This window comes from Octopus bimaculoides, chromosome 7 (assembly GCF_046866305.1).
Source record: "Octopus bimaculoides isolate indiv1 chromosome 7, ASM4686630v1, whole genome shotgun sequence".
Lineage (NCBI taxonomy): Eukaryota > Metazoa > Mollusca > Cephalopoda > Octopoda > Octopodidae > Octopus > Octopus bimaculoides.
Window position 1 is genome coordinate 30,172,468 of NC_142934.1, and position 25,526 is coordinate 30,197,993.

General features: G+C 36.7%; 1 protein-coding gene across 6 annotated transcripts in view; it reads left to right on the forward strand.

The window, feature by feature from the left end:
- LOC106873263 (nuclear factor NF-kappa-B p105 subunit) overlaps positions 1-25,526 on the forward strand; it is a 106,724-nt gene that overhangs the window by 4,282 nt on the left and 76,916 nt on the right. For all 6 annotated transcript variants that reach the window (XM_014920555.3, XM_052969618.2, XM_014920556.3 and 3 more), the window contains exon 2: positions 18,679-18,876. In XM_014920555.3, the coding sequence (XP_014776041.1) occupies positions 18,735-18,876 (142 nt within the window). In that variant the 5' untranslated portion in view covers positions 18,679-18,734. The remainder of the gene's footprint in view (positions 1-18,678; positions 18,877-25,526) is intronic.

A 25,526-nucleotide genomic window follows, 5' to 3' on the forward strand; every position in this document is an offset into this window, starting at 1 on the left:
TGTATAAAACAAATGAAGAACAGGACTTCTAAGTTTTTCATATAGTCTCCATTGAAAGTTTTATATCGTCTCATATCTAGAGAAAGTTTGCTTTAAAAAAGAAAAAATTATATTTAAAGTTTGAAAACATTTTTAGGTGGCAAAATTAGTTGAGTGACAGATTAAAATAATTTTTTGTGTTCAGAGATATTCTTTTCCATTCTGAGTTCAAATCCTACTAATGTCATTGTTAACTTTCTCAAATATTCTAGTCTTCACAGTCTGAAGTACAACATTTTCAAATCAAATATTTGTCTATTTCATTTTGATTTTTGTACTGGAAAAATTCTTAGAGCATGCGTATGGGTCATACGCATGCTCTAAGAATTTTCAATGTAACTGTGGCTTTCCAATCATAACCATCTAATTTTTTAGGAATCAGGAATGTTCTTTTTCAAATTGTTATCAGTAAAAGCATTCAAGCTCTGACCAATAATACTAATCGGTACTGTTAGGTCGCCAGTTGGCAGAGTCACTAGAACATTGAATAGATTGCGTTGCCATAATTGTTTGGAGTTCAAATCTCACCAAGGTCCTGTACTGGGCTCAATTCTTCTCTCTCAGTCTTTCTTGTGAAAGAAATGTGCTTTGGTTACACTCAGTCTAAAAATGCTCAAGACACATATTATCACAGTAGTACCCCTACTGCTTCAAAATGTCATCGAACACCTCATCTCAATGAGAACACAAACAATTTGCATCTGTTCAATCCTCTATCTTCTTTGCAATGGTGTTGGACAAATTACAAGCATTTATAACCATCTTAAATTTGTCTCTTATTCTGCTGAGAAGTAAATCAATATATATTTTTTCTCAATGTTTTGAATGGGAATGCTGTGATATTTTTTATATATTGAATTTGATATGAAGAGAATACATTCATATATATTAGGGTTCATTGATATATAAAGACCCCAGATTTTGTTTATAGATAACTTTTTCCTGTATATTTTTCATTGTGATGATTTTATGCATTGTCTAAGTGCAATTAAAAATGACTGTGTTTGGGTGGGTCTGACAAAAACAAACAAACAGATTTAAAAAATTGTTCATGATTTAATCATTGCAAATGCAGGTCACACATTTAAAAATTAGTTACAAGAAGCTTAATCTTTTGTTTAAACTACGACCAAAAGAAACATATCTACTAAAAAATTTACAACTGTAGCCTTGAAAAAGGGAGGAAAATAAATGCTTAGTTTTTATATTTAAACCATTTTTGTTTATGTCTAACATATGTAGGGACAGGGCAAATTGTTAAACAACAAAGTGTAATTATGGCAAGCGTTCTTTCAAAATTTGGATTTTATAGAATTTTGTACAATTAAGAGGGAAACATAAGTAAAAATAGGAGGAAAGGTGAAAGACATTTTCCTCAAAATGTTCATTTTATGTCCTTTCAAATATGTAATGTATGTCTCTTTGTTTTGATATTGTGCAATAGTTGTGAATGAGTTACCATCATAGAAGCAATGTCATCTGTTTCCTGTCTTCCCTGAAAACCCATTTGACCATTGAAACAACTTGCTTGGAAACAGGTGAGGACTAGCAACAGGGAAAGTATTCTGCTGAAGGAAAAAAAAAATCTGCCTTAATGAATTCCATCCGGTTCATGCAAGTATAGAGAGAGAAGTTGAAATGATGTGTGTGTGTTTGTATAACTTAGCTGCATAACTAGGCTTCATTGTGTCTATATTCCTGTCTGTGTATGTTGTTACCACCATCTTTAACATCTGGTTTGCATGCCAGCAAGGGTTGAACAGTTTGACATGGTCTGCATTGGAGGATACCTCCAACAATACCTTCTTTGGCAAGGTTTCTGTAGCTGGATGCCCTTCTCAATACCAACTACTTTACAGAGTGTACTCAGTCTTTTCATGGTCCCAGGACTAATGATGATTGCCTTGCAAAGCTAAGTCCTTAATGTAGGTCCTATAACCAAGGGAAAACAGAGTGAGCTGGCCATGATCCTGGGAAGAGGGAATGGTAAGAGGATAGGGAGCATGGTAAGGAACAGGAGAGAGAGAAGAAAGGCATTAGTGATAGTTGAGAAAAAGTTGTTCTCCCTCCTTGTTACAATTTTTTTATATATAACATGCTTATATCTTACTTGACAATTGGCACCAGTTTTTAATGTCACGTAACACACATTAATTATATTGAAGTTGCTTGCACTACTTTCACAATATTATACAGCAAATTGTATACAAAATATTCCTGTTATTTTTTAACATTGTTCTATCAATTTATTGGATGTACATTTGTAAATATAATGATGGAGGTTAATAAGATATTTGAAAACTCAATTATACTTTAGTGTGATCATTGACTACACACATAACCTACCACACACACAGTGAATAGTCTTTGAAGAATATATGGTTAATCATCTCACTAAAATTGGTGTAGTGACAGTAGTATGTTTGAACACAGCCTGAAAATTTTGTAATTGTTATAACCAAAGCTGTAGAAGCATGTAAGAAATATTACTGAATGAAGATACTGTTTTAACACCAAAATGACTTTTAGTTTGAAAGTTTTCTGCTCACCAATTGTAGGCTGGTTCATAGCTGTTAAATTTAGAAGCATGAGTGTTTTGTTTTGACTTTGGGTTCACCAATTGCAGGTTTGTTCAAACATGGATACTCAATTATATAAGAATGTGTATAAGAGAAAAAAAGGCATCGGAGAGGTGATGCATACCTTGCGCACACACAAAGATTAAATAGAATTTAATTTAATAAATATGTTCTCAGATGGATTCATACTTCAACAAAATGACATCAAGAGTTATTTCTCCTGCATATGTAACAAAGAAGAAAAAAATTTTGATTCACCTGTCCACCAGTTTTGAAGGTAATCAAATCAAAATTTAATGAGTTTGAGCCACTCACCCAATGAGTATCTCTGCCAAATTTGGTGAAAATCTGTTCAGCTGTTTTCCAGTAATTTTGCAAACACCTAGACAGACTAAGAGGAGTGACTACAATAGCCCTGCTTTGCTTATGCGTGCAGGATTAATGAGTTATAAGATACGTTTTTTTTTTTTACATATAACAGAAAATAGATCTCTTCTGATCTTATTGGTAAATATGCAATAATAATTACATAGGCTGTTGTTGTGAGCACAGGTTTGAGATTCAAACATAGTAAACATAATTTAAATTATTTACATTTGATGGATATTTGTCCTCATCTTGTTTGTTAACACAACGTTTTGGCTGATATACTCTCCAGCCTTCATCAGGTGTCTTGGGGAAATTCCGAACCTGGGTTCTCATTCCTAAGGTATTTTTTGATGTCACTGCCTGGAATCGAGCTTGGAATCTTGGGGTTAGTAGCCCGTGCTCTTAACCACTATGCCATATACCTATGAGCAATTATGGAGTGAATTTTAGGGCTTATAAATCTAATATTTTCCTATACTTCCTTCATACCGGTTCTCATATGCTACTCATATCTGCACTTGGTCTGCTTAGGAGGTTATTATGTCCTAGCATATGTGTTGCTTCTTTTAGTTTTCGTATTCTCTACTGGTGTTCTCTATTATTTTAACTTCATCCCACGGGGGAGGTGGTTTCTGTTTTTCCATACATGATCAGCTATACCTGATTTATCAATATCTCATGTCACAGCTTTGCGATGTTCCTCTACCCTTATTTTGAGGGGGAAACATGTTTTGCCTACCACAGCTGCATGAGATGGAGTACACGCAGTCTTTGGTCATATTCTCTTCTATTAGTGGTTTTACTTGGAGATATTTGCAAAGTGTTGTATTACTCTTGAATACTGTCCTGATATGATATGGGCTGCATATCTTTTGTATCTTTTCGGAGAGGCCTTTCACATAGGGGAGACAGACTGTGGTCAGTTTATTGGTTTCATCCTGTCTTTTCTTCATAATTGGAGTGGATAGTATGTTTTGGGGGGGTAGTTGTTGCTTAATAGATTGTTACTTAGCTTGATTATTTCTTCATGGTGTGTATCAGGATTATTACTTATATTCTTTGCTTGATGTTTTATGGATAGTGGGAATTGAAGTTGAGGTATCATCCAATGAAGGTTGACTTGCGGTATACAGTATACATCCAGGAATGCTAACTGATTGTCTTTTTCCTTTTCCATTGTGAACTGTATGGATGGCTTTATTGAGTTCACATGATCACAGTACTTGGACATCTTCCTGGTGGGGCCAGAGTATAAAGGTGTCATCAACATATAGCAGCCATAGGTTTGGTTTTAGTGGTGTTGATCCTAAAGCCAAATTCTCAAAGTATTCCATGTATATATTGGCTATTATCGGTGATAATGGTGAACCCATAACTAAACCCTCTCTCTGTCGCTATACAGTGTCCATTCTGAAGTAGGTAGTAGTTCCATCAAGTTTCCTATTGGTATACTAGTACATTCTTTTAAATGGGTGTCTGTCACTAGTTTTTCTTGAATCACCAATAGTCCTTAGTCAATTGGGACTTTGGTGAACAGACTTATCACATCTAGACTCACCATCTGGTTGTATCCAGTGGGGGTATCCTTGATCAGTTCTGTGAAGTGGATGGAATTCTTCATGTATGATGTTGACTTTCCTGCTAATGGACTGATTATATCCACAAGGAAGCGGCTCAGTAGATGACATGCTGAACCTCTACAGCTCACTATAGGTCTTAATGGCATCTATAGGTCTTGTGAATCTTAGGGAGACTGTGCATGTGTGGTAGTTTACTATAGTGTTGAGTCAGTTGTCTGTACTTCATTGGTATAAAGTGATCCTTGTTCTTGATCAAGATCTGTGACAACTTCCTCTCTGTTTTCAGAGTTGGGTCTTTCTTCACTTTGCTGTAGCTACCATCACTTATAAGACTTGCCAATTTTTCCTGGTAGTCAGACTTCTTCATCACCACTGTAGCATTTCCCTTGTCTGCTGGAAGTATTATGATGTAATTGTCACTCTGTAGTCTTTTGATAGCAAACTTTTCTTCCTTAGTGATGTTTGGTTTGGGAAGTTTCGCTTTTTCTAGTACCTGTCTCGCTTTCCACCTTAGTTCATCTCCCTGAGCTTTTGGTATCTTTATGGCTATCTGTTCAATAGGGGTTATTATGTCCAAGTATAGAATGCACTTGATGGATGTCGCAAAGTTGAGACCTTTGTTTAGTACTGGTTCTTCAGAGCTTTCTAGATGTTGGCTACTTACGTTAATTACTGCTTTCTCGGGTGGGTGACAGACTTCAGTTTTCATTCTCTGGAAATCTTTTTTAAAATTTTAGCATGTAAATAGGTTTTTACATTTTACAAAATCAGTTGAACGAGTTGTAGAAATGTACATGTATATAGACACAAGCATAGCTGTGTTTATGAAGCTCACTTGGTTTGGTTTCAGCCCTACAGTGCAATACTTTGGACAAGTGTATCTTGTACTATAGCCCTGACTGAGGCTGTCCAATGCCTTGTGAGAGAACTTGGTAGATGATGGAAACTGTGGAAGCCTGTCGTGTGTGTGTGTGTGTGTGTGTGTGTGTGTGTGTATATATATATATATATATATTCAAGAAGTGCATTCATAAAGTATTTGATTTTATTTTTTCTGCCAAAACTAATGCCATGTGGGAAAAATCCTTTGAGTGGAAGGTGATGCCACTCTTTCTCTGTGTGTATGAAAATTTTTATACTGGTAGGTTGTGTCACTACCCAACTGTTACACCTAGAATACAGATATGTAGTGTGTGCTCTTCAGGTTTTTGTTTCCACAGAAGATGACCAAATGCATCAAGCAGAGACCATAAACCCACGTCTCATCACCAGTGATGGTCTTCATGAAGTCTGACTACTGGTTGGCACAGTCCAGCATGTCCTGAGTGATTTCCATGCAGTGTTGCTTCTGCTGCTCTGCCAGCACCTTGGGGGTGAATTTTACTGACTCTCTACATACATAAATCCTCCATTAAAATGGAATGCACTGATCCTGTACTTATTTCCACTTCATGAACAATTTCTTAGTTTGTTACATAACAGGATCCTCATTTTGGCTTGTATATGGCCTGCCTGAGCACACATCACTCTCCACTGAGGTGTGGCCATGATTGAAGCAGTTGCACCACTCTTTGATCTGAGTTTTGTCCATGGCATCATTATGTGCTGAATCTTCTGGATGGTTTGAACTTCAGTATCACCAAGATTTTGGCAAAACTCGATGCAATATCTCTGCTTGATGCATTCAGTGGAAATGAAAATCCTAAGAGTACATTCTTCATATCTGTACTCGAGGTATAACAGGTGGGAACTACCAGCACAAAAATTCTCACATGTACGGAAGGGTGGCATCACCTCCTACCCAAAGTTTTTTGCCCACATGGCATTAGTCTTGGTGGGAAAAAATAAAGTTGGATACTTTTTGAATGCACCTGATATATCATCATCATCATCATCATCGTCGTTTAACCTCCGCTTTCCATGCTAGCATGGGTTGGACGATTTGACTGAGGACTGGTGAAACCGGATGGCAACACCAGGCTCCAGTCTGATTTGGCAGAGTTTCTACAGCTGGATGCCCTTCCTAATATATATATATATATATATATATATATATATATATATATATATATACATATACACTAGATGTACCCGTCACAACCACTCCAAGTTGAAAATGTTCATGCGCGGCTGGAAAGGAAAAAATACTATTTTGAACTTCATGTAATAAAATTCTTAAATAATACAGTTCTCCTGCTTTTGGTGTGACAACGTAAACACGTTCAAGTGTTTCTTCTTTTACTTTCAAGTTTTTTTCCTCGTTTTCTTCTTTGTCATTCTTTGTTACTACAGTTTCAAGTGAAATACATGGGTACTTCAGTGTAAAGTTATGTTTTTTGCAAAGTCATCATTCTGTCAACGTTGTTTTCATATGTTGTTCATTGACAGCTATGTACATCCCCATTATTTCTGTGCAATATTCTCTGTTCAACTGCTTTGGCTGGTCCAGTATACCTACCCATTAGATATTGACTAATTTCGTTATCATTGTTTATTTGAATAGCAGCTAGGTCATTTCCTTTTAGTGTGTACTTGATGACGTACTTCATTGACCTTTCTCAGGCAACGATTTCAAGGTACAACCCATTTGTTGTTAGTTTTTCCATTCTTATTTCTAAATCTCTCTAAAGGAGACTATGGCAGCAGTACTGGGTATTAATAGTTATTGCTAAACTAGCATGGCATTCCAGAAAAATAGGACGAATGCTGCCATTGATTAGCTCCAAGAAACCATCGCTTCTAGCTAGCTATGTGACACACAAACCTATGTCCATTACAACCTTTGAGCAGGAGAGGTCATCAGCTTCCCCATGCTGGTTCAGACATCCACAGACTAGTTTCAGAGTATTTGCCCTTTATCAATGTGGAGTAGTCAAACCCAGCAGGCGTTGCTGTTAACTGTCTGTTCGAAGGAACACATCCACTGGTTTTCAAAAATAGAAATATTATTTCTAAATCTCTCTGAAGGAGACTATGGCAGCAGTACTGGGTATTAATAGTTATCGCTAAGCTAATATGGCAGTCCAGAAAAGATTAATATTTTATTTTAAATAAAATAGTAATTTTCCTCTTCAAGAAAAAAAAAAATCAAGTACCCGTGATTCAAAAATATAGGGAGAATTTCTCTTTCAAGTCACAGCACTCTGAAAGTTGTATAAATGATTAAAGGAGACAAAAAAAAAAAGGAAAAAGGACAGACGACGACTCTTTGAAGTGTCGGCATTTTCAACTTGATTTACTTTCTCGTAAAGGAGAAAATGACTATTTCATTTGTAATTTTTATCATCTTAATCAAATGGCAGGAAAACAAACTTTAACTTTTAGTATAATAAACTCAATTCTCTTTTTGTATGGAGGATACTTTCCAGAGACCACCATTTAAAACAAAACCGTATAAAAGAAACCCAAAAAACAATGTACTTAGGAAAATAAGAAATAGGTTCCATCCAAATATATTTAATACTCGTAAAAAAATGTTAATTTTCATATACAGCTAAATTGAAATTTTTATTTACACACACGCACGCACGCACACATGCACGCACACACACACACACACATATAAAACATAGTCATTCAGTGTCACTACTAGACAGTAAATGTGCCCGCTTTCTGTTTTTCAGTGGCACAAAATCACTCTCATCACTGGAAATACTTAATAGCTATATATCTTCATGTATATCTTGAATAAAATTTAACATCTTGTGTTTCTCTTGTTTCACTGGTTCTGAATATGAATTCGGTTATCAGACACTGATTTTGTTTTTGTTAGTTCTTTATATGATTCTTCATAACATACCATCATCATTTTCAAATCACGCTGGAATTGCAGAGCTCATTCAACATTGTTATCATTTATAAGAAAATGATTTCCATGTTTATTGGCTATATGGAGTCCTAGAATTGTAATTGCAGATCGTGGAACCACTTCTTCATCATCACTACTATAAACTAATGTGGAATCATATACATTCTCTGAAATACTCTCTATAATTTGTTCTTCATTAGGAGCTTTGTCAATTGTTAATTCTGCAATATCTTCAATTGTTAATTCTTCAAAACCTTCTCTGCCAGTCTGATGGGACAAAGCAATGATATCAGGATGTAATTCGTTCATATTTATATTAGATACGAGATTTTTATGCTTTGCACATTCTGGCCAAAGTGATCTCCAGCATGCATTTAGGGTGGAGGGCTTTAATTTGGATAAAACCAGAGCAGCATATTTAACAATTAATTATAGTAAATGTTTTTCCATGCTTGAATGATTGAAAGTGTACCATCTTTTTTTAGTTCATTAATATATTCAAATGTTCGCTAGCAATGTATTAGAATACGACTTTTACACTCGGGTATTTGAAATCTGGATGACCAGGTGCATTGTCTATTAGTAAAAGGACTTTAAACTCAAGACCTTTATCTTCCATTTATCTTCTTACTTTGGGAATGAAGCAGTTGGTAAACCATTCAGTAAATATTTCTGCTGTCATCCATAATTTTTTATTGGCTCTCCAATGAACTGGTAATTTACTTAAGTCTACGCCTTTCATTGCATGTGAACTAACTGATCTATTAATTAATAATGGCTTTAACAATCTCCTGAAGTGTTGCTACATAACAAAAAAGTTACCTGGTCTTTAGCTGCCTTAAGACCACTGGCACTTTTCTCTGATTTTGCTATATATGTTCTGTTTGGCATTTTTTGCCAAAAGAGACCAGTTTCATCTGTGTTGAAAACTTGGTCTGAAATGCAACCACCTTCTTCAATTATTTTGGCAGAGTTCTGGAAGAAATTCTTCAGCAGCAGTCTTCTCTGCCGATGAAATTTCACCTCTCATTTTTATATTATGCAGTGCGTATCTTTTGAGGAATTTTGTAAGCCATCCCGTACTTGCAGCAAATTCATTCTTCTTTTTATCACTAGACAGATGTAATGCACTTGATGACTCCAGATCATTAATCTTCTTGTAAAATCATAATGCCATCTGTTTTATGGTTTTACCATCTACTGGTATCCTTTTTTTTTTTTTTTTTTCTTCTATCCATATTATTAAAGCCTTCTCCATTTTTTCTTGAATCATGTCACTTGTATATGACAACGACTTGGCAGATAATTTTGTTCCAGAAGGTACAGATCTTCTAATGGCAGCATCATTCCTTTTGATCATTCTTATCATAGTTTCGTTCAGGCAGAAAGCTCTACCCAAGGATGCTGCACTTTCGCCCTCACAAAGACGATCCATAATATTGATCTTGCTCTCCAAAGAAATTGATGCTCTTTTATCTTTTTTAGATGTATCAACCGACATTTTGGGGTAGGTTATCACTATCATGATTGCAAATAAAAAATATAGCAGAGGATGAAACACGCAACACATCTACCGTATTAGATCTGATGTTAACTACCGTTACATGCAGTCAGAAGTATGTACAGTGCATAAGTCCTGCTTGCAAAAGTTTTTTCCTACGAGAGTTCCAGACCCCAGTAATGAACTCATTTCCATAAAGCCAATCAGAGCTCACCATGATCTTGTCAAGTTAACAAACACATTCTACCAAGTAAATTCAAGATGAAGAACGGTGTTGTAAGTTGACCGATCGCCAAGTTATGCCTGATTTTAGAAGACAAGTAATTAGATAGATTTGCACCTATACCTATGATTGGATTTTGCTGGGTCCCATATGGTAAAGATGTGGATGGCAAAAAATGTAGATAGAGGGTGATGTGCTAACAACCCTCTCCCCTTACTGTTTTAGAAAGTAAACAACAACACAAATAATTACACAGAGGCAGCCATGGTTGAAACAAGAACTAGAACACAAGCATTATCAAAAGAGAAAAGAAGCATGGTAATTCCTTACTCAAGTGACCTTATCATATTGCCCATCACTTGTTATGTGCTCATAAATTAGTTTGATAGTTGACCTCTGATTGGCTGGGGTCTGGAACTCTCGTGGGGAAAAAAAATTCACATCCTGCCCACACTGGAGAGTGGGGGATCACTATATGGAAAAAATAGATTGGATTCTATTTTACTTTGTTAAATTGTTACTTAAATGTTTACTTGCCACTTGCAATAAATTCGGTAGTCACACAAGGATAGATGTTTAAACTGTGTTAAAGTAAAAAAAAAACTAGTGCAAAAAAAAAATCGGTTCTTTTTGTTGGACCATGTTATTTCAAAGACATGCTAAAAGAGAATTGAGTGTGCATACATATGTATATATTGTATTTCGAGAAGATAATTTTTTTTTTTTTTTGCTAAATAAAAACACGCACTATATATTTTTTCTTCATTCGTTTATTACTGTTCTTATTTTATTATTTTAACTCCTGTCCAATGTCCAGAAATCTTTTGTCATACATCTGTGACCTCTTCAGTGATACTTTCCGTTTTCATGTGTGTTCTTATGATTTCTGAACATTGGACATGAGTTAAGATAATAAAATAAGAACAGTAATAAACAAGTGAAGAAAAAATATATAGTGCGTGTTTTTGGTGTTCATGGATTTGTGCATCGAGAATTCATCCCCCAGGGCCAGACCATCAATTGAGAGTTCTGTGACATTTTGAAGCACTTGAGGGAGGACATTTAGTTAAAGTGACTGGATCTGTTGAACATGAAGGATTGGATTCTTCACGATGGCAATGCACCATCACTGAACTCTCCTCACTTGTGAGTTTCATGCCAAAAACAACATGGTATTGCTTCCGCACCTGCCCTATTCACCAGATTTAGCACCTGCAGACTTCCATCTCTTCCCCAATATGAAAATGCTGCTCAAAGGTCACTGTTTTAACAGGATTGTCAAGATGAGGAGCGAATTACAGAAGGTCCTTGACCTACTTACAGAAAATGACTTCCAGGTCAGATTCCAGAAGTGGTAGGAATGCTGGGATCATTTCAAGGGAGATGATGTTAAAACTTAAAGGGTAAAGTGAAGGCACATGGCTCAGTAGTTAGTCTCAGGCTAACAATCATGTGGCAGTGAGTTTGATTCCTGGACCAGGTTGTGTGTTGTGTTCTTGAGCAAGATACTTTATTTCATGTTGCTCCAGTTCACTCAGTTGTAGCAATGTGTTGTGATGTCACTGATACCAAGCTGTATTGGCCTCCGCTTTACCCTTGGATAGCATCAATGGTATGGAGAGGGGAGGCTGGTATGCATAGGCGGCTACTGATCTTCCATAAACAATCTTGCCTGGACTTGTGCCTAGGAGTGGGAACATTCTAGGTGCAATCCCATGGTCATTCATGACTGAAAGTGGGGTTCTTCTCTTTAGATGTTAAAACTTAGGTAAATAAGTTATTTTTTTTTAATAAACATAATTAGTCTGGGAAATTTTTGATATACCCTTTCATCCAGTGACACAAGTTCCCCTCCTCAAATGTCCTATCCCCTCTCTTAATTCCTTGTTTTGTGAGTTACTTGGTGACCCTGAAAGTGCTGGTGCCAAGTAAAAAACATCTAGTCCACACTGTAAAATGGTTGGCATTTGGAATGGCATCCAGCTGCAAAAATCATGCTAAAACTAACCCCGCCTGCACTAGTGCTACATAAAAAGCCTTGAGGCCACTCTGCAGAGTGGTTGGTAATAGGAAGGGCATCCAACTGTAAAAGCCCTACCAAAACAGACACAGTAGCCTAGAGTAGTTTTCCTACCTGGCTGGCTCCTGTCAGCCATCCTACCCATGCATGCATGGAAGATGGATGTTAAATGAGGATTATATATATATGGATCAAACAGTTTGATACAAATTCCTTGGTACTTTGAGTTTCAAGCCTGATGTTAATCTTCAGCTATTGGAATTTGAATAAGAGGTTGATAGAAAGTCAATGTTTATTACTGAATGTTAGCTTGCGATTGGTTGAGAAAGGTCATGCAGTGTCACAGTTTGATGTTATTTCAGTGACAACAATTATTTCGAAAGTACCACATGATAAACAGGAAATTGGCTGTGTGATGGACAGGAAATTGGTTGCCTGGTTAGGGGGGAAAGTAGGAAAAGGCAGTGGATGTGCAAGTATATATGTGTATGTGCTTATATATGTGTGTGTGTCTGAATTTATGTAAGTGTGTGTGTGTGCATAGATGTACAGTCACACATCCACACACACGTACATGTATGCATATACACATATATGAACACATGCGTGCATGTACCCACTCATGCACACAGGCACATGAGTATATGAACATGCACACTTGCGCATACATAAGTGTGTGTACATGCATGAACACACACATATATGGGCATGTGCATGTGTATACACACTAGTGTGTATATATCAACATGTATGTAGATGGTGGTAATGCAGACTTGTGTGCACATATATAAACTCGTGTGGTTATGTACAAGGAGTGAGAGTATGCAGGTAGAAGTGTTGGAGGTTGGTGATTTCTGTCCTGCTTATGGGTGTTAGTTGGTGATGGTGACCTTAGTGCAGGCTGTGCAGGGAAGCAGCTGGTACTAAGGAGGTATATCTGGGATGTTGGCCAATGGCTTGAAATTTACCACAGGGGCACACCTCAGGTAACAGCAGTGGGATAGATTGTATTTCTTGTTGATGGATACTTTGGGTTGGTAGAGGATATGCAGTTTTTCGGAGGCAGAGCTGGCAATTAGGGGCACCAGGTGAATACGATGGTGCCCTGTCGACAATAGTCCACTTGATGCTGGGTGTTTTATCTTGAAGTTTCCAGAGGAAGCACGATAGGGAAGTGGAGTTCTCTATCTCTGGGTCTGAATGAGTGCATATGCTGGGAGTACTTTCCCTTAACCCTTTCGTTACTAACCCGGCCGAAAAATTTTTTGGTTCATAAGACTAAGCCGGCCGAGCGTACCCATTGTTATTTAAATGTATATCTGAACCCAAATTTCGTTAGTACATTCGTTCAAACACCTGATTTCACTTTGCAAACAGTTGAGTTATTGTCTCTGACATTATTTGGCGTGATATTTGAACTCAGTGAATTTTGGAAGATTTTTTTCCATATTTTTTGCGGCGTTAATTTTTTTCAACTTTGAAGATGGAGAGGAGTTTCATGCTATCAAGCAGTGATTCCGAATTTGAAGGTTTTTCAACTGAAGATATGGAGATATCGAAGAAAAGAATGAATGAGCTACAAAAGTACGTGGTGAACGATAATGAATCGGATATTTCTGTATCCGAAACTGAAAGCAGCGACGGCGACAGCGAGGATGATTTTACACCAGAAAAAGATTTTAAAAATATTTTTATTAACAATTTTTCTGAGGAAACAGGGTCTACCCATAGTCTTTCTCAGGAAGCGAAACCTTTAGACTTCTTTTTCATGCTTGTTTGGAATGATTACTGCGGAAACAAACCGTTACGCAGATTGTAAACAAACCGGAAAAAAAAAGATAGCTTGTGGTTTCCTGTAACTGTAGATGAAATACGGGCATTTTTTGCCATAAATATTATTATGGGTATTAGACAATTACCCAGAATAACAAATTACTGGAGCGATCAGGAACCTTTTGGCGATGAATATATTTCCAGTATTATGAACGAGTACGATTCGTGAAGCTGAACCAATATTTACATGTGAGAGACACTAGCAGTACTCCCCACCCCACCCAGTACGTGGAGAACTTAGAGACAAAAATTATGCAATAGAATTGATTAAGAACCCTTTCTTTAATTATGTTCCAAATATCACATTAATATGTTGATAAATAAAAAAGTTACAGGTGTTTAATGAGACTAGTCTAAATTCATGATTATTTTAGAATTTAATTGAAACTCATGAGGGGTGTATTTTGGCCAGAAATATAGTAACGAAAGGGTTAAAGTCATTGGTTGTCATATCTGTATGGTGCCTAGTGATGCCATCAGATGGTGTAAGGGTGGCTCTGTATACTACAGCTCTTAAGAGATAGGATCCTTCTAGAGGGTAGGTATTGGGGTTTGTGTGGGTGCATTTTTACATCTGTTGATGCATATGATGTTAGATGCAATGTTGTCTAAGCAGGAGTAGGTCACCTTGACATTATGGGGGTTGAAAAGTTTGTAATACTTATGGCCTCTGGAGAAATGTTTCTTACTTAACAACAGGAAGCACCTGGCTATGTTGGTAGAAACTTTTAGGTTAAATTGGTATGTGTGTGTGTGTGGGTGGTTTAAACCAGATAATTTTCCTTTTCCTAATTCTCTTCAGGTGAGGTGAGGGGGTTTGGGGAATGTCCACGTATGTGAGCTTCTCAGAAAATCCACTCCTAGCCAAAGCAGCACATCTTAAGCACTGTATTTTAACCTTTGCATGGAAAAATTAACATCAGATGCTGATGATGAGGATGGTTCCAAAGTGACAATTTTTCTGTAAGTTTTAGTTTTCATACTGATAGTGAATTTCCAATCGAATATGTTAAAAAAAAATTTAATGGCTATTTATTGGTGGTGGTGGTGGTGTTAGTGGGGGAGAAACTGTAGTTTAAATGGCACAATAATATTTTATGGAATTTTGTTATGTGACCAAGCACTTTTGGTAATACCATAATAGTTGGATTTTGCAAAAATGCAAAGAAGGTGGATTCAGAAACAACAAGATCAATTTTTTAGTATGACAGACTGTGATGGATGAGATATGCAAAACAGTTTAGTTCAGAAAGTTGGGTTTTAATTTTCACGAAAATTTGAGTAAAATGCCACCAATAATTTTGAATTTCTGTATGAAACTTGCTGTTATTTGCATTATCATCAGTATTATTATCATTAGCTTTAGTGACCCATTTTTTTCCAACCATGGGTTGAGTGGATCTGTGTACAGTATATAGTCACCTTCGATCCTTTATTAAGTCTGGGAGATCTCTCATCCTGAGGTCTGGTATCATCATGCCATTTCTTGTGTTTATTTGTCTTTCTCAAGCAGAGATTTCTTCCACTGTCTGTGCATGACAGTTTATCTTAGTATTTCATCCATTTGTGTCAGTTGTCCATCATATCAGCTTTTCCATTAATTTATATTTTTAATATCCTGTTGCACTTGTTGCACACTTGTGCTCTGCTTTTCATGTAACTTAATGTTGTACTTATATCAGATCATACTTGACAAATTTCTTTCTCTAGCCTTTACAGATCTTTTGTATTTGATGTCCATATCCTATTACTATACATTATCATACTTGTTCCACTTGTCTCATACTGAGAAATTCTTGTTTGATTAAAGAGATAACAGCTCCCTAAAATTCTTTCAGCCCTTCCTTATGTGCATGTTGACCATTTCTAAGCATAGCTGTGTGGTTTCAAGATTCACTTCTCAACCACATAATTTTGGGTTCAGTCCCATGGGGGAGCACTTTTATGATAGCTACAGACTGAACAAGAAGAGCACTCAGTTGTAAAAATCTGCCTTAAAAATATCATCTGACCCATACAAATATGGAAAATGGGGCATTAAAATGATGATTATGTAACAAAAATGACCTAGACCTATATATCTAGTGAATCAGTCGAGCATTTTATGGACTGCCTTTTATGGGAACTCTTGCTGCTAAATATTCCTGTACATTTTGTGTTTTAAGTCCTCGTTCACTGTTTATCTGCCTGAAAAAGTAAAATAAAATATAGATGGAATTTTATGTGCAGTTTTAGTGACAGTGGAAGTGAGTTTTATTGGCTATGAAACCATGGCAATTTCAGCAGTTTGTAAAGTGGGATTGATTTAGTTCTGGTGGGCTTTATTTGGATTCAATTTTTACAGGTTTTTCTCAAGAATAGTTCCAAATAGATATATGTCTGGGCCTTTTATTAAAACCCGAACCTCTCAGGTTAGCACAAGATTATTTAGAAAATAAAATTTGCCAACAGAATCCAGTTTCTACCAATTTCTGCTCCACTGAACTTGTGGATGTTACCATATTTCTAATGAGATGCTCTTTGTTTCCCTCAATTAATTTTAAATATAACAAAGAATTTAGTAAAATAACTTAGTTATCGTTAAGCTAATGTTAGGAACATAAACTGTGACTAAGGTTTGGTGGAAGATTTTAATTCAGAACTTTTGAAAACAAGAGGCAGTTTCAGGCAGGTTGGTATCAAAAGGGTTAACAAGGGAAGCATTCTAATCTTAGATCGAGGCGTCTGTTTGAAAAATATAATACTGTCTCCACCCTATGCCAATAAAACCAGCAATAAGCTTGCAACTTGTTCTGAGAGGTGCAGGGTGGAAGCACAAAGGATACATGTCCTGGGACCTTGAAATGGATCCATGAGGGGACCATCATCAAGGATTGGGAATTGAAATGATACAACCCTTGTGGGTGAAAAGTAGAAACTAATGGAGGAGGCCAAACACTGCTGGCTAGCTATAGTTGGTGTCTTCTGTACAAGGTTCTGAGGCTCTGGTACCAAGGATTTGGATGGAGAACAGAAACTCCACTATTCAGGTGTGGTGCCAACTATGTCTGTACAGATGGGAATGGAGAAACGCACAAGTTCGTAGCTGTCAGATTGTGTTATGGAGTGGATCCCACTAGGTAGGAAGGTTTGTCTCCTGCACCTTAGGCTGAAGGAAGAACTGTGTTTGTTGCAAGTATATGCACCAAACAGTGAGGTCAGATACAAATCTTCCCCCGACAAGGTCACTGCAGACATAGATGTAGTTAAGACCAAGTCATTTGTCTGACAAGGAGACTTCTGTGTACATGTTGGCACCAATCACCAGACGTAGAAAGGAGTGATTGGTAGGAATGGTGATCCTCGGTGCAAATAGAGAGACTTTACTAGACTTCTGTGCTGGAAATGGCTTCTCCATTATGAACACAATCTCCTAGTACAGAGATATCCATAGGTATGCCTGGTATAGGGATACTTTGGGACAGAGGTCATTGATAGATTTTGTTATTGTCTTTAATTTCTTTGTTTCTGTGCTGAATGTACATGTAAAGAAAGTGGCAAAGCTATCAACTGATCACTACCTAGTTGTCTGCAACCAGGAACTATCTACCACAGAAAGAAGTCCCAAAACTTGTAAGCCCAGTGCAGGATAAAATGGGAAGCCCTGGCAGGTGGAATCAGAAACAATTGCATCCAAATTCAGAGATCTTCCTGAACAAACTGAGGATGTCGAATCAGAATGGAGATTTTGTTCAGCAGTATCTTTTTCGGCTGCAAAATGCTGTGGATGAATGTGGTTTTGTGTGGCATCAGGTAGCAAAAGAACCCCCTGTTTTTAGCAGGAAGTTAAATATACCATTCATGCAGAGAAGGAGGTTTACTAATCTTGGCTTGGAAATGAGCCTCCTGTTTAGTGCAGGCAGTACACTGAGCTACGAAAAGTTGCAGAAACTGTAAAAACATCTGAGGCTAAACTGAAGGAGGACTTTGAAGTCAAGCTGGACTCTGACTTTAGATTGACCAATAAAGTATTCTGGCAGACCATCTGCTGACTTCATAACAAGAAGGAGGCTAAACTGGATGCTAGAATTGCAGATGCTGGCACAGTAATGCACCAGCTCCAGCATTTGATTCTCAGTAGAGGAGCGGTTGGTAAAAAAGCCAAACTTGCTATCTTAAATTCAGTTATTGTGACTATTCTCACCTATGGTCATGAATGTTGGGTAATGACTAAAAAAGTATGATCACAAATACAGGCAGCTGAAATGGGTTTCCACCTAAGGGTCTCTGAAGTAACATGACTTGACAGGATGCTTAACTTGGAGATCAGGGAGTCTCTCTGGGTCAAGCCACAACTTCTCTACATTGAGAGATCATGGTTCCAGTACTATGGACAGGTGATAAGAAAGTCACAAGAAAGAATTGCAAGATGGATTCTTTTAGCCAATCCAATGGACAAGAGAACTAGAAGTCGATCAACAAGATGATTGGTTAATATGAATAGTTCCAGTAGGTTGTGCTTTGGGAATCCAGCTGGAAAATTTAACAGTTGCTTCTAATAGAACCCTACAGAGGAGATACCTGTGGACTCTACTTCCACAATCCTCTCAGGAATAGTGGATAGAATAATGCATGCACATGCATGTGCAATTCACTTGCAACTTGCAAGGAATAGTTTGTTATTTTCATTACTTTGTAGTTGTTTTTCCAAATGCTTATATGTTATTGTTTTATATATTTTTTTTAGATTTTCCCAACTTCAGCTGTCTGATAACCGTCGTCGTCATCGTGTGAAATTTAAATATGGATGATTATCCATCTTCAAGAAGTGACTCCGAGGAGTCTATAGAATTGACTAATGAGCATGCAAAACAAATTCTCAGTTCTATAACAAGTGAGAACAGTACTAGTCTTCCTCAATATAATGATGTAATAAAGACATCAGGTAAGTTTATATGTAAATTTTAATTTAATGCTGTTTCAGTTGCGTTCACTGATTTTTTTTACAACTTGGCAAACTTTCAGCAATACCTAGAGAGGTATTATTCACTGTCTGTTATATATCAACACATGAATTTCATCTAGACAAGTGTCAAACAGGTACATGGCATTGACGAGCCCCCAAGTAGGGCTAAATGTGTCTGTTATTCTTGTGAGGTACAGCTGCAGTGATATTCATTTTGCTCTGGTATATACTGTGTTTTTAACATGTCTATAAAGAAATTTTCTCTTAGTCATAAACCTTAGCAGCCTACCTACCTTTCAGTGGTGTACATATATTTAGTATGATACACAAATGACTATACACACACACGGGCACCTTGACTGAAATCCTTCCTGCAGTTGTAGAAGTCTGTTGACCTGTAATTTCTTCGTTAAAGGACCTCTCTTCTTGACAGATTTGATGAACAGTCTGACTTGTGCACAAACCAACCTGTGGTCTGTGTAGCAGTGTGCACTAGGCATGACTCTGGCATTGAACATGATCTTTATATTCATCTGTTGCACCAATATGTAGTCAAGCAGGTGCCAGTGTTTTAACCAAGAGTGTCTTCAAGTTGTCTTGAACTGTGCTTTCTACTAAAACAAGATATTTGACGAAACCATGTTCTGCACAGAATTCATTCAACATTTATTCGTTGTTGTTGCAATTGCTAATGCCATGTTGACTAAGTATGCCTGGCCATATGGTGTGGTTTCTGCTGACCCTTGAGTTAAAGTCACCCATAATGAAGATTCTGCCTTTGCTGTTGTCTTTTGGTAGAGAGAACTCAATTCACTTTGTAGCTGGATCAGCTTGAAGGGTGATGCTGATGATAGTTGCATAATAGCCATCTTGTAGAAAAAGGCATACAGATATGATGTACTGAGAGTGACCAATGTGGAAACTCTCATGCCTGGAGAAAATGGTGTTCTTTATTGTAAAGCCAACTTCAAACTGTCTTCAGTTGTTCTTAGCTTATCTGGACAGTACAGCATGCTCTTCATTCTATTAGTGAACCCTCCTCTGCAAAATGTGGTTCACTGAGAACTGCGACCCTAGTTCTCTTGCAGTAAGTGCTAAGTGCCTCTGGGTTGGTCACTGTACATACACATTCCAGCATATTGTATGTGTGTGTGTGTATATAATATATGAATGTAAGTGTATGTGATTATTTATATCTATATATATATATATATATATATATATATATATATATATATATATATATATATATATATATATATGTATGTATGTGTGTGTGTGTGTGTGTGTGTGTGTGTGTGTGTGTGTGTGTGTGTGTGTGTGTGTCTGACCTTGAAAGGCCCTGAAATGGTGACTCCTTACAAAAAACAAATTTAATTTTCAAAATCTGCATCTCAAAGAGAAGGTCTTCCATAAATAATAATAATAATAATAATAATAATAATAATATAATTTACTATGAGAAATAACTCAACTTTTAGACTGACATATAGAGATATGTCACTCTCTGTCACCATCAATCTATCTCTCTGTATTATTTACCAAACTCTTTATCACTCACACTCTCTGTGTAAATGTATTATCTCATGCATTGATTTCATCAACACATGTCAAAGTGTTAAAGAAAGGAGGAATCTACCAGGTGACCATGGGATGTGCTAGAGACAACAGTTAAGCTTCCTTTAAACCACACACCTTTTCATGTGAAAATTATTTTAAAATTATCAACAGAAAAAAATTGTAGATTCTGACTGTTTGTATTTTAAAACTATGATTTAAAATGATTTATGGAGGGGTAGAGTTAATAAAAAAAAAATTAAGGATTTCACTATTGTTTTTAAATTAAATTTCATTTTCTGTTTGAAAATAAAGCAAGTGGAGATTGTAATAGTGATTGCTGATTTCCAAAAACTTTTTTTTATATAACTTTCAAGATTTCTCCCATTGTTTGTAAGTGCGTAGTGCAAAACAAATTGGCCAAAATCAGTACTGAATGACGGAGGAGGGATTTGAAAAAATTCACTAAGTTTCAAAAACTTTTTTTAGCAAAAAGGTATCTTCCATTGTTTTTAAAAATTGGACAAAATCGGTTTGGAAGTAGGTGGGGTGGGGGTGATATTTATAAATTTTCAAAAGTCTTTTTCCATAAAAAGCTTCCCCCCTTATCTACATAGGTGTGGTGGAAAACAAATTTTAAAAATCCCTGTCAAACAGAGTAAATCCAGCTTATGAGGGTGTGCTATTCTGAAAGTCTGCCAAGTCATTCTATTATGAAAATTACCTTGCAATGATGGAATATTCAGCTAGTATCTACGTATGTATATATATATATATATATATATATATATATATATATATATATATATATATATATATATAAAGAAGTGCCAATCTCTAACTGTGGCGGGAACATGTGTAAGAGGTAGATCCAGAAAGACATAGAATGAGGTGGTGAAGCATAATCTTTGGAAGATGAGTCTCATGGAGGCAATGACTAGTGATTAAAACCTTTGGTAATTTGCTGTGCTTGAGAAGACACATCAAGCCAAGTGAAATCATTGTTGTTCCAGTGACATGTAAAGGGCACCTATGCTGGTGACATATAGAGGGGCACCCATTACATTCTTGGAGTGGTTGACATTAGGAAAGGCATCCAGCTGTAGAAACCAAACCAAATCAGACTGGAGACTGATACAACTCTGGCTGTCAAACTATTTAAGCCATGCCAGCATGGAAAACGGACACTAAATAGTGATAATGATTTATCTATATATATGGAGGATCCTCAAGCCCCACCCCCATCGTTACCGTGCATGCAAAGATGATGAGAAAGATAATCTGTTTGAATCTGCCAATTAACCCTAGAATTTTCCACTAATGTAGCTAGGAACTTCCTGTTGTTGATCAAGAAGCGTTTCCTCATAGGTCACAAGTACTACAAGTACCCACATAACATCAAAGTGAGCTACTCCTGCTTAAATTAATTTGCTTCTTATTGCATTCTATAACTTGTAAACATACACCTGCCCAACCCCCAGCCTCAACCTGCCAAAACCCTACTAGCTACCCTGTAGGACAATCCTGCCACTTCAGAGCTGTAGTCTACAGGCCACCTTCACATTATCCGATGGCATCACATGGCACTACATGAGCAAAACAGCCAACAATTTCAAGGAGAGGTACACAGCACATGCATTCACTCAGATGCAGAGATAGAGAGAATTCCACTTCTTTGTCTCACTTTCTCTGGAGGCTCCCACACAGCCAAATGGACTATTATTAACAGAGCACCATCCTATTCACCCAGCACCTGCAATTGTCAGCTCAACCTCCATGAAAGACTGCATATTCTCTGTCAACATGCAGTATTTATTAACAAGAAATATAAACCATCCTATTACTACCACCAGAAGTATGCCTTCTTGTGAACTTCAAACCACTAGTTGCTGACAGCCCATATGTACCTTGGCTGCTTCCCAGTACTGACTGTTTCCCGACCAAGAACAGGGTTACCTACCACCAATTCCTATGTAGACTGACCCCTGCAACCTTATGCATCCTGTATAACTCTTTAATTTCGCCTCCATATATGTGGTGTGCAGACATGAATAAACACACACACACACATGCACACACACATGTGCATATATGCACACACTCACCCACACACATGCAACTACACTGGCATACATCACAACCACATACATAAACACCACATCTGCAACACTAGCATACATCCGTCACACCTGCATACATAAATAACAAAAGCATATATGCACACACATACACTCTCACACCCACACATCTACACACACCTACAATAACACACCCACATCCATGCATTCATACATCTTGTATATATGTGTATATGTATGTATATATGTGTGTGTACACATACACACAAACCCATTGGTTTTACTTCTGCTGCACCCAGACATTTAGGCATTACTAGCTTCCTGTTGAAGAAATTCCCCTTTTTTAAGGAACTGCTGTCTCTGAACAACTGATCTTACTTTGACAACACCATGTGAGAAACCTTGACCAAAGCAGTCTATTTTCTGGTAGCTATCTTGGACTACCTGGATTTCTTCATTCAGTAATCTAAACATGAGAGAGATGGGCTTCTGTTAGAGATCCATGAAACTTGAAGTTGCATGTAGCTGAATCAAACCATTTTCAATCTATTATATATAAGGGTGATGTGAGTGTGTGTGTGAGTGTATATGTGACCGACCATTACTTGTTCTCACATAAAATCAATATTTTTCATCCAATTTTGTTCACACTTGGCAAATACATCACTAATGTTTCACAGCTGGCTCCTCACTATTAAGATTTTTCTCTTATGGAGTGATATAGAGAAATGGGGCTTCTAAAGCCAAATGAGCTGTACTTTGTGAACTAAGTCAGAAATTAATTGTTTCCCTTACACAGCAATCATCAAAGAAGTTTGCTTTTCTTTATCATAATGACTTTCATTGAAAAAAAGTTGCAATGCAGTTGTGTCAGGTATTATGAGAAAAATAAAGACAAAATGCTTCAAGTAAGATATAGGATCTCTAATGCCTACGGAAATTGCAATCTTGTTTCATGGACTTTAATTTATTACTAACTGCCAAATTTGTGTTCAAAAAAATTATATTCAATACCTAAGTTCTTAATATCATATCATAAACTGCTAATGAAAATGGTAATTATAAATTTTAACACTTATCAACTTGAAGCAACTTGCAACTGTGGGCTAATTCAAATTAAACTGTCCACAGGAGTGCACCATTATAATAAATTAGTTGATCCAAAGGATGGGTGCATTTCTATGTGTGCGTATGTATATATATATATATATATATATATATATATATATGTATGTATATATATAAAGCTTGTATATATATATGTAGTTTTATATATGTATATATGCATAGTTTTATATATATATATATATATATATATATATATATTTTATGTGTATATATATTTTATATATGTATATATATTTTATATAAAAATTTTCGCAGGAGTGGCTGTGTGGTAAGTAGCTTGCTTACCAACCACATGGTTCTGGGTTCATTCCCACTGCATGGCACCTTGGGCAAGTGTCTTCTACTATAGCTTCGGGCTGACCAAAGCCTTGTGAGTGGATTTGGTAGACGGAAACTGAAAGAAGCCCATCGTATATATGTATATATATATGTATGTGTGTGTATATGTTTGGGTGTCTGTGTTTGTCCCCCCCCCCCCCCAACATCGCTTGACAACCAATGCTGGTGTGTTTATGTCCCCATAACTTAGCAGTTCGGCAAAAGAGACCGACTACCAGCAGGTTTCTAACTTCTCTATAAGCAGAAAAATAACGGAATAACTCATTGCAGGCTTATAGAAGTCTGGACATTATTGTAACAATTCTCACGAAATATTTTTTATATAAATTCCTCCATTACAAACAGGATTGACACGTACGTACCCCATAAGTTTCTGATATAAATATATATATATATATGTATATATATATATATATATATGTATATATATATGTATAGGTCTGGACATTTTGCTGGAAATATAGCGTTAGGAACCAATGCACCAGTCCTCCTTTCCAAACGCAACTAATGCGTATGTACCAGGGAACATGTATGTACGGGAATGCTTATGTATATATATGTGTATGTATGTATGTATGTGTGGGTGGGTATATATATATGTGTCCTCGTGTATAATAACAATAATAATTGACTCATTGGTGTGCATGTATAGACGTTTATGTATGTACATTTAATTGTACATAGATGTATTCATGTATTTATGTTTATTTATGTATATCTATATATGTTAAAGTATGCATATATATGTTAGTTTTTACGGGTTTTTTTATATGTTTATATTTGGATGTTGTAAATTAACTTCATGAACTTTGTAAAATCTCTGAAGAGGCCAAGAGAATCATATATGTACCTCTATTTCATCCATTTCATCTATCAATTACATCATCTTACTGGAGTTATATATATATAGAATGAGGCATGTCACCCTAGACTGAAACGGCTGTAAGACATTGTCCCATCTTCAGTCACTAGATGTCCTTTTTAATTACTGATATGACATAATATGTCACATATGTTTGTATATTGTTTTTATTGTCCTCTTAGTTAAAACAGGTAAATTGACATAATACAATGTCTGCAAGTTGATGAATACCACATACTACCCTCCATTTTCTTATTGCTGAGTGGCTGTGTGGTAAGTAGCTTGCTTACCAACCACATGGTTCCGGGTTCAGTCCCACTGCGTGGCACCTTGGGCTAGTGTCTTCTACTATAGCCTCGGGCCGACCAAAGCCTTGTGAGTGGATTTGGTAGACGGAAACTGAAAGAAGCCCGTCGTATATATGTATATATATGTATATATATATGTGTGTGTGTGTGTGTGTGTGTGTGTGTGTGTGTGTGTCTGTGTTTGTCCCCCCACCATCGCTTGACAACCGATGCTGGTGTGTTTACGTCCCCGTCACTTAGCGGTTCGGCAAAAAGAGAACGATAGAATAAGTACTAGGCTTACAAAGAATAAGTCCTGGGGTTGATTTTCTCGACTAAAGGCGGGTGGCACATAAAAGACACCATTTCGAGCGTGGC